Raw genomic sequence first — 16,839 nt, forward strand, 5'->3', positions numbered from 1 at the left:
GGAGGTAACTCATAACTGGCACTGGGCCTTTTATTTGATAGCTTATGGTGTCGGGGATGTATCATCCCCGGCAGCATATAGGATAACTCCATTTAAATTGATGTGTGTATATATTTTAGGACATTTTTAGACTCATAGTAGGAAGCTTTTACAATGGTAGGTTTGCATGTCCTCCCCAAAGGTCTTTAGTATAGCTAGTTATCTTTCCCTATAGCCCTTGCTCTATTCTCCTAACTCCACTTAGTCCTTCCAGTTCTGTTATTCACCTTTCTTCCTTCATACCATCTTACATACAATTTCTTTGGCTAAGGTTAGGTGTTATATCTGTTCTTCCCAAATTATCTTAGTAAGTTTCAATTTCTATTTCCTTATAGATTAAGATGTTAACCATTTATATGTAATTTTACATTTTTACTTTGTTTTTTAAGAACTGTCTATTAGTGCCAGGCGGCGGTGGCACATGCCTTTAATCACAACACTTGGGAGGCAGAGGCAGGCAGATTTCTGAGGTTGAGGCCAGCCTGGTCCACCAAGTGAGTCCCAGGACAGCCAGGGCTGCACAGAAAAACCCTGTCTCAAAAAACCAAAAACCAAAACCAAACCAAAACAACAACAAAAAAAAGAACTGTCTGTTAGCCCATTGAGTACCATATTCACAGCATCTATTTTTACTGATTTGCATAATCCAATTGTCAGTTCTTGGCATTATTTCTTGAACTAGTGGGGTACAATGGCAGCAACTGTGACTTTAGTGTCAGAAGGTGGCGATAGGCAGAACCCTGTAGCTAACTGGCAATTCAGTGTTGCCGACCAGTGAGATTCCTGCTGATTGCGATACTCTCTCAAATAAATAAAACAAAGAATGAGTAAGATAGCTGCCATCGACCTCTGACCTACATATAAACAAACACATGTATATGGGCATCTGCATACATCTTTGTACACAAAAACACATAAACAGACATAAAATATAGTACATGTAAACAATGGAATTTTATTCAGTTCTAAAGAAATAGTAAGATTATTTTATTCTTGATTATTCAATAAAAAATGAAGTGGATATGTCAAGCAAAAAATCAGACTCAGAAGGACACATACTATATATTTCTTCTCATATGAAAAAAGAAAATAGATTTAAACTTACATGTCTGTATATATGTATACATACATGGATATTAAATGTACACACAAGTAGAAAGAGGGTTAAGGGGAAAGGTGGAGATCTGGAGGGTGATAAATACTTGTGACATGAAGCAGAATAAGAGACTATTTTAGAGAAGGGAGAGACTGACCAATGAAGGAGGAAAGAATTAGTGAAGAGAGAGGGGCGGTAGGAAGGATAAGAACTAATATTATGCTTTATTTTCATGAAAATGCCAGAGAAACTACTTTGCATAATATTTAAAAATTAATTAAGGAAACAAAAAACAAGATGAAACAAGTGATTACATTGTTTATTAAAGGTATTGACCAATCCTACAATAGATACAATTGACAGCAAATAGAAGTTCTGGACTTCAAGTTTTTCATGAGAGTTGTTAGGCAGTTGTACATGCTTACTTTGCAATGTATGAAATGTGGATCATATGAAAAATGCCTTCAAATGAACTGTGAATTCACTAGTGAAGATCATCAGTAAGGCATATTTTAAATAATGTTGAAAATTTAAAATTTGTAAAAAGCTTACATTTGAGAAAGTTATGGTAGGAGCAATTATAATTTATTCCATGATCATCCTGAATTATATAAGCCATAGAAAGTCAACTGCAAATGTGAATATCTCAATTTGGAATTTAGGGCATACAGATATGGTTATTATTCTCTTTAGCAGCTTGAGGTTGCAAATTCAGATTAATACAATGTCATAGTTTTTCCACTTCTTCATGAAAGAAAGGATTATATTTTATAATTAAAATAACGTGCAGAGATCAATATCAACATTGTTTTCCATTCTTAAGACTGCTCCCTGAGTTAAAATTGTTATGTCATGTTAAAACTTCCTATATTTCTTCAGAGGAAAAAAAAATAAGTTTACTACCATTAATGTTCAGACTGTCCCATACTTTACATTATATTCAGAAATGCAGTTTTAAGTTAGAAAAAAAATCATAATTATTGAGTAAAAACTTGTAGATCAAATAATAAGACCCTCATAGTTTGGTGGCTGCTCTGAGCTTTGCTGAGCGCCCTCTGGGGTTATCCTGGATATCTTGATCTTCTGGAGTTAGTACCTTCTTGTGTATCAGCTCCCACTTCAGAGGAGCTCTTCCAGAGCCTCTCTCCTCAGTGTCAGGATCTGAACCCAGCGGTGACGTTTGCTTCACCTTCTGTCTAATGCTCAGGTTAAATCTTTCTGTCATGCTTATTCCAAGCAAAAAGCGTTTGACAATGCGATCTTCTAAAGAATGAAAGGAGAGGGCAACCAGGCGACCACCAGTTTTCAGAAACTTCTCGGCTGTCCTCAGTCCTGTATAGAGTTCATTGAGCTCATTGTTCACAAAGATACGAAGGGCTTGGAAAGTCTTGGTAGCAATGTGGGTTGATCTTTGTAGCAAATCTTTTCTTGAATAGACAGCAGAGGGAGGAAAGGCACCTAGAGATATATTGTAAGAATAAAGAAAGAAGAAAGGTAACATTAACATTTGCTATGTAAATGTTCTGGAACATGACTTATTTATGCATATTTAAGAACTCAATTTTCTGAGAAATTGTGACATTTATATTCACACTTCCCTCTTCTTTCAAATTTTCTTCATGGTTCAAAACCAAATATCATAATAACTCAACAACAATAGTAATCGAACAAAGAGAGGGATGTAGAAAGAGTAGACATTTTGAAGACATTAATATAAAATTTTACAATGCTTCAAAAAACATTAATTTACAGTAATGAGAAATACCATGTGCTGCAATTAATATAAAGAAAGCCACATCTAGCTGCATCATAATTGAACATGTTCAGGACAGTAACAAAAGTAAAAGCAACAAGTAAAAAAAAAAGAGATCCTCAGTGGGTCAATGTGTAGGGAATATGAGACTGGGGAGTGCTCAGTCCTAAATAAGACATATATATCCTCCTCTTGAGGAATAAGGATCTTCTTGAAGAGGGGGGCAGAAAGTTACAAAGAGACAGTGGTGGTGGCAATGGTGGTGGTGGATGACTTTAAGGAAACAGTGTTCTCTCACACAGCAGGGCAGTTATGTATATGAACTCACAGTGACTGTGACAACATGCATAAAATTGTACAGGATCACGTCAAACAGAATGCGAGCATGGAGGAGAGCAGGTGAACACCAATTCCCACACTGTGCTATGAAACTAGCTGTTGGCAGAGGGAGCTTCAGTTTTCTTTAATGGTGTATTCCCTAGTAAGTTGATCACAGATCTCATTCCTAAGATTTGTTGGGCAATAGAAACTGGACTTCGTAGGAGAAAAAAGAATGCTCAGTGTTTGGTGGAAGAATTGCAGTCATTGCCCCCTTGCCCCTCACCATCTGTAGCAACTGGGAGAATTGGCTCTTGGGTCAAGATAGCAGGAGAGCTGGGTTTGAACTGCACCTGGGCAGCACAATAAAGCTGACACAGTTCACAGGGATGCAGATGCACTGGCCCTGAGGGTATGTGTGCATGTGAGCTGGCTCTGCACGTGTCTGCTGTGAGTTGGCATGGATGAAGGTATGATGCCCCCCACACCTGGCCCCTCACCACCTTTAGTAGTTAGGAGACTTGGCCTTGGGGGTCATGAAAATGGGACAAGAGGCCCTGACTCACTGGCTACAACCTTTGTGAGAGCAGGCCTTGGACCTCTACTGGAGAGCACAGCAGCTCTACTTGTTGGCAGCAGCACCAGTGAACCAGTTATCCCCAAGGGTGAGCATGAGTGCAGGAGAGCTAACCCTGTCCCTTGAATGAGCTAGCCAAGGCAATGCTGGAGAGCTTGCCCTGGTGGTGTGGGTGGAAAAGGGTTGGTGGGTTGACTAAATAAGCTACTTACTAACAGGCCCACATCCAGGGCTTTTGAGTGGGCCCATCAAAAAACTATGTCATCTATAAACTGCTGGAGTGTGTGAAAGGGCTTTGCCTGGAGTTCCAAAGTTACAGGATCTCCATGACACAGGGCAACAACACTGTGTAAGAGAGAGGAGTCCTGGTGAGGATTCAGTTTTGATGGTGTGCAACAGAAGCCAGAGACCTTGAACCAGACCAATGACTCACAACAATAAACATTGCAAGTAAAGATATATGGACAAAAGATTATACTGTGAGACATACTGTGACATACCCCAGCTTCCACAGGGGAATGCTTTTAATTCTTTGTTTTATTTATTTTTCTTTTATTTTGAGGGGGTTGCAAGGGCAAATACAGAGGAACCAGGTAATGAGTAGGACTGGTGTGCATGATGTGAAACTCACAAAGAGTCAGAACTAAACAAAGCAAAAAGTGTTAAAGAACTAAACAAAGCAAACTAACGAGAATGAGAAGTCAGAGCAACTGGTCATGAAATCATCAAAGAATAAAAATATCGCTTAAAATATACAAATCACAAATGATAAAAAAAGAAAAGAATGGTAAGTCCAGAGTCTAAAAATTAAAACTTCTGCTTCAAAGAATACTGAAAAATCCATAGAGAGGAATAAATATCAAATTACAAATCTAATGAGATTGGATTCTAGTGCACACAAAGGAAGCAAAGCGCAGAGTGACAGGAAACACTGCCTCCATCATACTCTGCAACAAGCACAGAAGACCACACGTGCTCTGGATAGCTCAAGGACTGGGCAGAGCAAAAATGCTGACTTTTATGTAGACTTACATTGGCAAATATGATGTTAATAGATCATAGGAATTTCAGTGTAATTATACAAGAACCTTACCTGTTGGAACAGGTCATTAGTGAATATTCCATAAAAATTACATATCCATTTTGCTTCTTATGAATAAATATCTAGAGGATAACTGGAATAATAGATTTTAATATCTTTAATATGCTTCTTCCAAAAAAGAAATTATATAAGCATATATAATTTCTTTTATATATGCTTAGGTCATAATTCATAGTAGTTACACATCATGGGAATGGCTATTGTGTATTACTTTTCTCTGTTAACGGAATCATAGGAGAGAGAAATAACATACATGAAGAACCTGGGGATCTCAATGAGCAATTATCACACTGAGTTCACTCTATCCCTGTAAAAACTACAAACTAGAGACGCTCAGACTCGGGATAGTTACACTCTAACCTGATGTGTCTCTCAGAAACAGGATGGCACCACACCACCATCAAAATGGAAAAGCCAGGTCAATTTCTTTCAGTCTACTAATGGATCCCTCTTATTTTAAAGGAAAAAGACTTCTAAGGACCTAAACAAAATGCACTGGGTCATTATTTGAGGCTAAGATTAGGAGGAAGCTTGAGTAACACAGGGTTCCTAGCTATTTCAAAGTTTACATTATTCAATACTAATGTTTAAAAGAGAAATGCCATGTATAATACATTTTAAAGAACATACATTTTTATATAAAATAAGCAATCATTTGTATGGCCAATGAATTAACAAATATTTCAAAGTGCTTTTAAATGATTTATATATGCTTTATCATTATATTTATAATTTTGCATAACCTAAAAGCATGTTGATACATGGTAATCACTTAACTTGATTTTCATTTCAAACATATTCATTTCTGGATATAGTATTAAATACAATACCTTATTATTCACAAATGGCTTTATATTAAATGAGTTCACAAAATAGAGAAAAGCAGAGAACATAATGTATTTTTACAGCCTGTCAACAAATATTTTTAAAAATAATAAAAGAAAATAATAATAACCAAGTGTTGTCTGTAGTAATCAGAAAAATTCTAATATAAACAATTTTATTCATTTACAAAGTATGAAAGACGTATCAGTTTCCCATGGCACCTTCCTATGGCCTCAGAATAGATAGTTTATAATTCTGAGAGTCAGCTAGCAGTAAAACTATGAGTATCTTGACCAATTATTTTAATCTGAAGAAATCTTTTGATTTCAAAGTAGTAACATAAAGAAAATGTTACTGTCCTATATAATAAATTCCCACTAGCTCTGTCTATAATACTTGGAGACCTGTAGCTGATGAATCAATAAACTTGTAATAGATGAGCTTTTCATCAAGAAGACCAATACTACCCAGTCACAGAAAACAGGTAGAAAATCTTTCAATTACCTTTCAGGCTTAATGATAACAAGGTATTATTAATCTATTAAGGTTTAGTTCTGGGGCTTTGTGACTACTGTTTGTGGAATTCTGATGTGGACTGCATTCAGTGGAATCCCAGAGAGGATTTTTAGATGTGGGCCAGCAGCTCTCCTGTCTTTCGAGAGAACGGGGAGAGTGGGCTTTGTGAAGCACTTTGCTATTGCTCAGTGTCTGTAACACATCTTCCTCTATTTTGGATAAAGTAATTTCCATGACTCCTTTTTATTAGTATTTGTGCTTTGTTTTTGTAGCTTATAAGAGAGAAGAAAGCTAGATAATTTGGATTGTATAAAATAAAATTAAAAGAGAATCAAAAAGGGGGATTGGGAAGCTGGCTCAATCTATGGAAAGCCTGATGTGAAAACATAAGACTTGACTTTAGATACCTAGTGTCCAGTAGAAGCCTGGCACAGTGGTGCATGTCTGCTGCCCTCGCAATGTGGAACTAGAGATAGCTGGATCCCAGGGCTTCACCGGCCAGTCAGCTTAGCCAAACTGATGTGCTTTAGGTTCACTGAGAGTCCCCACCTCCAAAGCAAGAACTGAGGAAGGCACAGATCTCTAGATTCTACATATAAGCACACACGTGTACACACACACACACACACACACACACACACACAAGGTAAGCATAAAAGAAAAGAGCTCAAAGCAGTGTGAACAAAGTATCACTTAGCAATAATAATAAAAAAAAACAGATAAGAAAATGCCTGCCTACGGTGACATGAAGGATTAGTTAAGGCTTCCTTAAAAATATTAAGATGAGAGATAAGCACATAGAAAGCCCTCAAATGGGTTTATTATTGTCATCATTGTCAAAGGGATAGGGCAGAGACCTCATGATCATCAAAGGTTAGCTACCATCACCTACTCACAAATCTTTCTTTTTAGGCAAAAAAGATTCAAAATCAGAGTAGACTTGGTAGTGTTTTGCTGGATGCGGCTACACAGAAGAACATAGTAATGACATGGGGACATGCCCCATGCCTTTGAGGAGCTCAGGTTTGAAACCCTCCACCCCTACCTAACCTACCAGGGGCTTCTCATCAGAAATAGAACTTGTCTGTCTGGTTTTCCATTTCCAGAGTTTAATCATAAGAGTCTAGTATACCTAATTCATTCAATTATGGAAAAGAGTATCTGAGATAGAAAATATAGTCTCAACCACAATTTGAATGATTTGGTTTTGTAAAGAGAAAAAATTCTCTTTTTTGTGTGTGTTTTAAATTCCATTAACAGACTTGGTTGGCATAGGACAATGTTCTATGTGGGAAAAGCATGCTTACTCCAAGTAGAACTCATTGCAAAAAATCTCTTCACAATTACCCCTTTTACGCAAGTCATTAATTTGTCTCTGACCATCTTGACAAAAAGAGATGCTTCCTGTTTTCTCCTCCAACCCTAGTGCGTGACAGATAAGCCTGCGGTTCTCTCTGTTTGGCACATACTGGCTAGCTCTATTACTCCTAACAAAACGGAGATGGCTGGCTCTGCTCTTACCCTGGTAAATCAGATTCAGGGCTTCATTATCTAGATGCCAGTACTTTACCGGAGCTTTTTATGTCTTTCAGGTCAAGTGAAAATGCTATTTTTTAATTTAATTTTCCATACAATATATTTTTATTTTGATTTTCCTTTCCCCCAACTACTCCCGGACCCTTCCAGTTTCTTACTTTCTGTTCTCATTCTCTCTCCCTCTCCCCCGCTCTCTTTCTCCCTCTAAATCAACCAGACAAAAATTTACAAAAATCAAAATCAAAACAAATAGGACAAAAATTGCTCAAAACAAAATGAAACAAAAAGTCCACAAAAAGAGAGTTCGCCGGGTGGTGGTGGAGCATGCCTTTAATCCCAGCACTTGGGAGGCAGATTTCTGAGTTTGAGGCCAGCCTGGTCTACAGAGTGAGTTCCAGGACAGCCAGGACTATACAGAGAAAGCCTGACTTGAATCCCTCCCCTCAAAAAAAAAAAAAAAAAAAGACAGCGTTCATTTTACGTTAGTCAATTACACATGTGCATGGCGCTGCCCTGGAGTGTGCCTGATAGCGCCATTGACACTCCATTGGAGAAAACTGATTTGCTCCTTGCCAGTGGTATCAATTATAAATGCTTTCTCATAGATTCCATCTGCATTTCCCCCTCTCAGTGCTGACACCCCTGAGCAGGTCCTGTGTATGTTGCACAGTGTCTTCGAGTTCATGCCAGAGGGGTTTGGCATGCAGCCAAGTATTTACTAAATGAATATATATTGACTAGATAATGAATACATAATGGACGTGAAGAAAGGAATAATGAGTTAATAAAATTCCAGGACTATTACTGCAAAGTTGTCTTACCGTCGTTCAGGGCATTATAAAGGGCATGACTTTCATATGAATGAGTGACTGACTACATAAAAAGCAAAAACATCGTTAGCTACTGAAAACATGACAACCATTACAAACAAAATCATGATGGAGGTCCAGAACACTGTGTCAAATGTGATTGTGGGTACTAAATTATGATGTTAATGGGGCAACTGAGCCCTCCAATTTGCTAGCAATTTCATTGTCTCAGCAAACATGACTGCATGGGTTTAATTATAGGGCATAATGACCAGGCTTGGCCTTAGCTCATCAGGCATTTCCACACCTAATGGAGCACCTGCAGATAATTTTCACTTTAGAAAATGCAGACTTGCAAACCTTTACTATAGAAAACACTGTCAACATGCAAGTTGAACATAATGTTTACATATTTCTTTTGCAAAATAAAAAAAAATTGGAAAGTTACATTTAAAACTAATTTAAATCTTAAACAATTTAAACTGCATAAACATAGCCATTGTTTTAAAAATTCAAAAGCTAAAGGAAATGCTGTTGTACATGAAGTAAACTGTTAATATTATTACTTTAAGATTCTTCCTCAAGAGTCAACCAAAAGGCATGTTTCCTGTGTCTTGTTATGTATATATTCACACCTACATGAACCTATGCGTGTACAGTATCTAGAAGAGAACGATCTGCAAAGTGGTTTGCCACATGCTTTGCTTACATACCTTACTTTGAAAACTGACTTCAGCTCTATAGATGTTTTATAATTAAATTTGCCCATTCATTTATCAAGTATGTATATTGACATAAACATGTAAAATAACTCAGAATACAATGGTAAATAAGATATAGGTGCATTTACACAGTGAAATTCATGTTGCTAACATAACAGCAACATGTAAGATATTTTCTATTTTGTTATCACAAAGGGTCTGTAATAAACATATATATTGCACAGTTTATGTTTCTATATGACACAAAAGTTCTACAAAATATGTTAGTCATAATCTGAGCAAAGTGTTTAGCCCTGTATGAGAACCCTGTATGTCCATACATACAATTGGAATTGTTTAGGTCAAAGGGTATTTATGTCCATTTAAATTTGGATCAATACTTCTAAATTTACTGTCTAAGTAGATTGCACCAATTTACTTCCATCAATAGTATAGAGGCAATCTCCCACATCCTTGTCAGTACTAGGCACGATCACTCTTCATCCCTGACTAGACTAATAGTAGGCAAATGATAGTGCTCTGGTGTTTTAATTTGCATTCTTTGGCAATTAGTAGGTTTGGGCATCTTTTCAAATCTAATAGCCATTTGATTCCGGCTGTAAATTGCTTGAATGAATCTTATGCTCATGTTCCTAATGTGATATTGCTTTTTTCTTTATTGATTTGGAAAGATTATTTATAAAATAATAATATCAACTCTTGGTTCCTGTTTTATGAATTATTTTTCCAGCTTTTGACCTCAATTTTGCAGATTTTCTGCTATACAAAAATTAAGGATTTTGTGGTGTGAGGACTGAACCTTAACCCAGAAAAAAAAATCTACATGTGAAAAATTGTGTGAGCATTTATATATGTGTATGTAGGCATGTGTGCCTGTGTAGGCAATGAGGAAGCCAAAGGAGGTCACAGGATGTCTTCCACTTTTGCTCCCTTCCTTATCTGCCTCCAGACAATGTCCTGGAACCCGAAGCACACTTCTGAGCTCAGGAGGCTGCCAGAGAGCTTCCACGGTCTGCCTGCCCCCACTCCAGTCCGGGCCTTAGCCAGGCATGACTGTACCTGGTTGCTGGGAATTCCACTGAGGCACAACACATGCAGTCTCAGCAAGAGCCATTTCCCACACCTTCTGCCTCCCACTTATTGATTCATTTATTTAAGGTATCTCTCAATGAGGAAAGCCTATTCCTCTCCAACATCATCAGCTTTATTTTTGGGATATTTCTGATTAAGAATTTGATTCACATGAAAAATAACTTTTATTATACTATGAGCACTAACACATTTTTCTCATTGATTTATAATACCATTCCGATGATATATCACAGTTCAAGATACAGATATAATTGTTCCAACATTTTTAATTGTCTTTTGATAATGTACTTCTCTATTTTTCTACCAATCCAAGAGTATTTTAGTTACTGGCCGTTGCTTCCTTATGCTAGGTTTTTGTCATTTGGGGTAAGATCCTGGTAACCATTCTAGTCCAGAATTATCCTTCTTTTCAAAGTTGTGTCAGATATTTACCTAGGATTTATCATTCCAAATTAAATAAATACTTAATGAATCATGTAAAAATGGTGTTTGTATAATTAGAACTTCAGTAAATTTCTAGAAGAATTTGAATAATTAACATTGTCATAATATTAAACTAATCGATCTAAAGAACAGAGTATTTGTTCTCACATTTTACATGTTGTCACTTTAATAGTTGTCGTCATCTCAGGCATGCTCAAGCATCTGTATGTACATCATTTATACAAACATATCTTAACCATCGCTAAGGAAAAGCATTGAATTGCTATGCTTCTATCAAGACCACACTGGGTAACACACATGGTGTTAAACCTCAGAAAGCTTTTGTCTTTGTGGTTGTAGGTGTAACACGCTTAACTTCTGAATTTGTCTTCCAGTTGCAAGATGTCATATAACTCTGAAACCTTGGATTATTGTAAAAACAACAAAATATTACAAGTACTCAAGAGTATTTAGTGTATATCCCCTTCCCTCAAACTGTCCCAGGTGGATACCATTCACACATGTACTTCTCTCCTGTTCTAAGCGGTAACAGAGTAGGTAGGGAAAGGATGTGCCAAACATTTATTCTGGACTAATAGGAGAGTGGGTCAGAATGCAAAAGAAACTAAAAAAAAAATTTAATGCACAAATTAATGGTGCAGTGGCAAACTTACAAAGTAGTCCTTATATATTAAAAGTATGAGGATTTAGAATTATTGTTTTTCATTTGATGTTGACTATTTAATAACTGATGATAAGAATAAGTACCTGAGCTTCATTAACATAAACCATCCAGGTCATGTTTCAACCATCTGGTCAGGAGATTATTTTCCATAATTAACTTCTAGATTTCTCTTGCAATACAATTTATACAACTTGTATCCTGTCATTTTAAGGGTACAAAATTTTGTCTTGTTTTTCCCTAGTTTTCTTTTTCTGCTGCCTCTTTTTGTTTTTTTTTTTCTTCCAGCTTTTGTAGGATTTCTTTCTACACAGGTATCTTCTTTCTTAAGCATAGTCCCACAACAATAAAATATATTGTAAGTCATTTTAATCCACTCCTTTGTTTTCACGGTCTTGCTCTACTGATCCATGTATTTAGTTTGCCTATTAGCCGAAGTGCATCTAAAGTTACCAGTAGAGGGAAATCATGAAATCATTTGAAATTTAAATAAATATATCAATAAATTAAAAAAAAAGGATACCCGGAAAAAAAATCTCTAGACTAAAATAATTACAGTCCATAATGTCACATGAAATATTCTACAAAATCCAAGAGATGCTTATTCTTAACAATACACCACCCATTCATTTAGCCAATACTAAACCCTTTTAATATAGTCTAAATACTGAGGATAAAAACACTTGAAGGTGTATTAATATTGACCTCAATAAATTCTTAAATAACAATTTCTAATTAAACCCTTAATAAGAATGACAAGCAGATGTTATGGTAACTCCTATCAAAGATACAGTACATAGTAACATAGGAGCAAAAAGAGAAAGAAGACACCTAATTGTCTACAATACATTTTCTAACCTGACAATTCCAGGAAACTGGCTTAGTGAAACATTAACACCCTAAATCCCAACCAAGCAATAGACTGTTTCTGTCACCTAAGGATAGAAAACGCAGCATTCCGCACTCTGTCTGCAACCCACATGGTCATGATGAAGTCTTAAATCTAACTTAAATCTCTGTAGTCAGTGTTTCTCAAATATTGTGTGAGCCTCTGTGGGTGTGCATGCACACGAGAGAGAGAGAGAGAGAGAGAGAGAGAGAGAGAGAGAGAGAGAGAGAGAGAGAGAAGCAGTAAGTGGAAGAACTAGCCTTAAGTATTAAATATTTTCCTCAATGGCTTTCCACTTTATAAATTAAGACAAAGTCTCTTGATAAAAATGAAGCTTAGCACTTCAGACTAATTGAGCTGGGCATCTTGGCCTAGGTTCTCTGTCTCAGCCTCCAGGTCACACACGCCTGGCTCTGCCTGGATGCTGGGGATCCTTGGTTTGCATGGCAGACACTTAATCCACTAATCTATCTCTCCAGTTATTTTTATTTCCAACACCAATAACTCCATATAATTTATTTTATGTGTAGCACATTTGGGAGAATGCTGAAAGCAAACTTTCTGTTAAGCATGCTTATGTACTTTATGTCAATAAATCCCTACCCAAATTATAAAAGGTAGGAAGCAGACATCCTTATAAGCAATTACACTAACAAAACAAAAACAACAACAAAAGCAAAACCAAAAAACAGAAGAGTCAACAATTGCTTCTACAATTTCTAGGTGCTGTATGTGGATGGAACTCAGGCTCTTAAAACCCCAGTTATTTGTCTTTTGGATAATGCATTGTGCATGTAACTACTCCAGATGAAAATTAAATTCCAGCAGTTTATTGGATATTTACCAAAGGATATTCAGATCAGCACTATTTGTTGCTGTTGTTAAACTTAATCAGTTTGCATATAATTCAGTGTCCTTAGGATGGTTTTGGGCTTGAATGTGCTCAAAAGTAGGCAGAATTTTAAGATAGTCTGTTCAGCCAATCTCATCTCCTTTTTCCTGATTAGGAAGGACGGAAGCTAAAAATGATAGCACCGGGTTTCAAGTGCTTTTACATGGGCTCCAATTCCACGTCAGGTGTTTCATGCAACACTCATTTTCTGGAAGAAAACAAGTATAGAATCTTTACTCTAAACCTGAATAGCTTGTTACTGAGAGATGGTTTAATGGACTCCAAATCTCTTTGCATCAAGTTGCAAGAGTTTGGCTTTCTCTCTGCATGTCCCTGGGGGGAGTTGTGCATTATCTGCCTTAAAGACTGTGCATCTGGTGAAAGCAGCAACCACCCTGGTCTCATAACCTGGGAATGGAAATGAATACAATTGGCTTTTGTCATCTAATTCTTTTGAAAGTAACTTATTGTTAGCTCAGGTTATTAGACTGCACATTGGTTTCCCCTTTTCATCTGCTTCCATGATACTGGGAAGCTTATAAAAGCGACAGTTGTGACTGGTGCCATTATCTAGAAGTTTGGGTAGGTACAGATTACATGTATTTGATTAAGAATCAAGATGCATTAAATTTACCTGGTAGGAAGAATGCTCTACAGTTGTATTTATGTTTTTAAAGGTTTGCTGAATATGCTCCAGCTAAGCAAACATAGGGAGAAGTAAGCTTATATACAAATGTAATAAAGATATTTTTTTTTCTGGCAAAAATCTTGAGTAATTAAGTCCTGTTTCTTTTATTTTCTTTAAAGCTTCTTCAGAATCTTGACAGAAGAAGTTAAATATTTTCCAAACATTTGTTGTTACACATTTATCATAAACACATGGTTCTAACTGTAAGGCGTGCCTGGCTTTCTCCTTCAGCCTCTGCACACCCTCTCCATTGACTAGGGTGCCTTTTCTTTCCTCCTCAAGTTTCCATCTACTTATCCTTAATACTCACAAAAATGCCTTTTTTTCCAACACATATTTCAACTTAGTACTGGGCACTACATGTTTCAGCTCATACTAGTTTGTAAATTCTTATTTACAATTTTCTAATTCTTATTTCTTGATCCCAGGTATAGAGACTTCTGAGTGACAAAGAGGAAAACCCACTGGATAGAAGATATCTTTCCCATCTGAGTCAAGAGAGAGCAATGAAGAGGAAATGGTAGTCACTTCTGGATCTCATCTCTTCTTAATACTGTCTGTGTGTACAGGATTATGTGGCGCTATGATCCTGTCTCCATCACATTTTCAAATGGTCCCGGAACTCCAAATAAGGTGAATTCCCATGAAAGCAAACTATGGTAGCTCAACTTTTACTTCCTAATTTACCACTTTAAATCATGCCATCCTGAGGCCTCAGCATACCCTTGCTTCCTTCACAGGTCACCAAGGAAGCTGGAAACTGTTAGTGAACTGTTAGTTTTCTATATTACACACTAAAGAAAAAACTGTGCTCAGTAGCACCAGTCTGTATTACAAATGAAAATGGAACTTAATTTGGATGTAAAAGCAATTTATTTTCAGTAATAAAAACTGCCATATTTTTACAAGATAAATGATTTCGGGTCCAACAGAGAAATTAACATCTTTAGTTTTAGGATACACTAGTACTACTTATACTTTTTAAAATGTAATACATTTATATACTCAAGTGTATTGTGATTTTTTAAGCTCATGGATGAAATTAGCAATGTGCTGAGGCTGTCAACACGATGCATTGCGATCCTCCTGAGTCATAGGTTTAAAAATTAATTGAGCTCTTGCACCTGTTTGCCGGCATTCATCTGCTGAGTTTCCATCACATTTAATAAGTCTCTGTGACGCAACTCGTGTCCTTTTCCCTGGGATCCTTTAATACTGTGTTCAATTTTCACCAGTCTGAAACTCAAGGAATATTACAAATTTCAAACTGTTAATTAAAATCTGTGAAACAGAATGATTCTGGGTAAAATTGGCTTTACTCAGTGAGGTTCTTTTAAACTTCTTCAAAGTCTCATCTAATCTCTAACTCCAACCAGGTTAATTCTGATGACAACATGATCTCACTACAGGTACCTGAGGTCTACAAATGAGAATGACACACAGACTTGTGGGCTTGTAAGGACCCATGAGGTTATCTATAACCATAATTTTAGACAGAACCTTGAATGTCCACTAAATATTAGTTTTTACTCATCTTTATTATTATCATCATCATTTAATTAGTGCTCAGTATGGGTGACCTGGTATTGGAACATCTTTCCTTCCTACATAGTACTAGTGATAAAGGCTAGGTACCGTTATTCCATATGTGTGTATATGTATATGTGTGTAGGTGTATGCCATGCATGCAAGTAGCTACAGAAGCCAAAAAAACATATTAGATCACTTGGTGCTTGAGTTATAGGGAATTGTGATCTTGCCCATGTAGGTGCTGGGAGCAGAAATTGGGTCTTTTGCAAGAGCAGCAGGAGCACTGAGCTGTCTGTCTCTCCAGTCCTGAGCAACATTTTCTTCTTAAGATTTTTAGGTTTTCTTCCTACCTAGCCCAGATTTTATTTCCTTCTAAGCTGGACATCTGGAAAGGCATCTAAGTTTACTCATGAAATGCCATTTGATAATTCAGCTTCAAATACATTTAAACATTAACTAATGTGGTCTATAATTACACTAAACAAATTTAAAATGTCAGATAACAATGTATAATCACTGTTCTGAGCAACCGTCATGATATGCTGATATGACATCAATTTCTTGTTCAATGTTAGCGTAAAGAATATGTTTATTTGTTTGTTTGTTTTTAAGACAGAGGAAGTGCACAAAATAGTGATACAAAACTACCTTGACTAATTGCTTTAGGAAAAAAAAGTATGAAATAAAGTTTGACAGCAACAATTATTTTTTGATAAATGTTTTACTTATTTCTGAAAAAAAAATCTCCCTTTCTAATTTCCAGAAACAAATAATGGCATGAACCATTAATGTAAAGGTATAGGAGTTTTAATCCAGTCACATGCTGCTCTGGAAGGGATCACATCCAAAGTCCAGCTAGAATGCAGACATGCCACACAATTTTAATCCCTTTGGCTGGAATAAGGACATGCCCTTAGTACACACCTCTAAGGTAAAATTAGTTTATACAAGGAAGTAGCTATGTTTAAAAATGATATCTAATTGAGTGGCAGGCAAAGTGATGAATCAGAGAGATAGAATTAGTCAGAGATAGGAGGATATGCCCAACTCTCATGAGAACTGCACAGGAAAGAGAAGCTATTCAATAGCAGCATAAGCAGGGAGAGTCAGCAGAGTCTGCGCAGTGTGTGCAGTACAGTGCGGTGGAGTTCATTAGTGAGTTCACATAGCTCAGGGCAGGTCAGCAAAGGCACATGAAGCCACAGAGTAAGAAGGAGTGAGAAGATTAGAATAAATTGCCAGAGTTAGTTTGAAACCAAGCAGAGCAATTCATTGAGAAGCTCATAGAAGGCAGACTGAATAAGTCAGCTTGGAAGATTAGATTATATAGAGGCTAGAAACTTACAGGTT

The 16,839-nt window shown here is 36.6% G+C and overlaps 1 protein-coding gene across 5 annotated transcripts in view; it reads right to left on the minus strand.

Moving 5' to 3' along the window:
* Window positions 1-1,428: 1,428 nt before the first annotated feature.
* Mettl15 (methyltransferase like 15) overlaps window positions 1,429-16,839 on the minus strand; it is a 193,184-nt gene continuing 177,773 nt past the window's right edge. For all 5 annotated transcript variants that reach the window (XM_052183152.1, XM_052183148.1, XM_052183147.1 and 2 more), the window contains one exon: window positions 1,429-2,593. In XM_052183152.1, the coding sequence (XP_052039112.1) occupies window positions 2,151-2,593 (443 nt within the window). In that variant the 3' untranslated portion in view covers window positions 1,429-2,150. The remainder of the gene's footprint in view (window positions 2,594-16,839) is intronic.

Source organism: Apodemus sylvaticus, chromosome 5 (assembly GCF_947179515.1).
Source record: "Apodemus sylvaticus chromosome 5, mApoSyl1.1, whole genome shotgun sequence".
Classification (NCBI taxonomy): Eukaryota; Metazoa; Chordata; class Mammalia; order Rodentia; family Muridae; genus Apodemus; species Apodemus sylvaticus.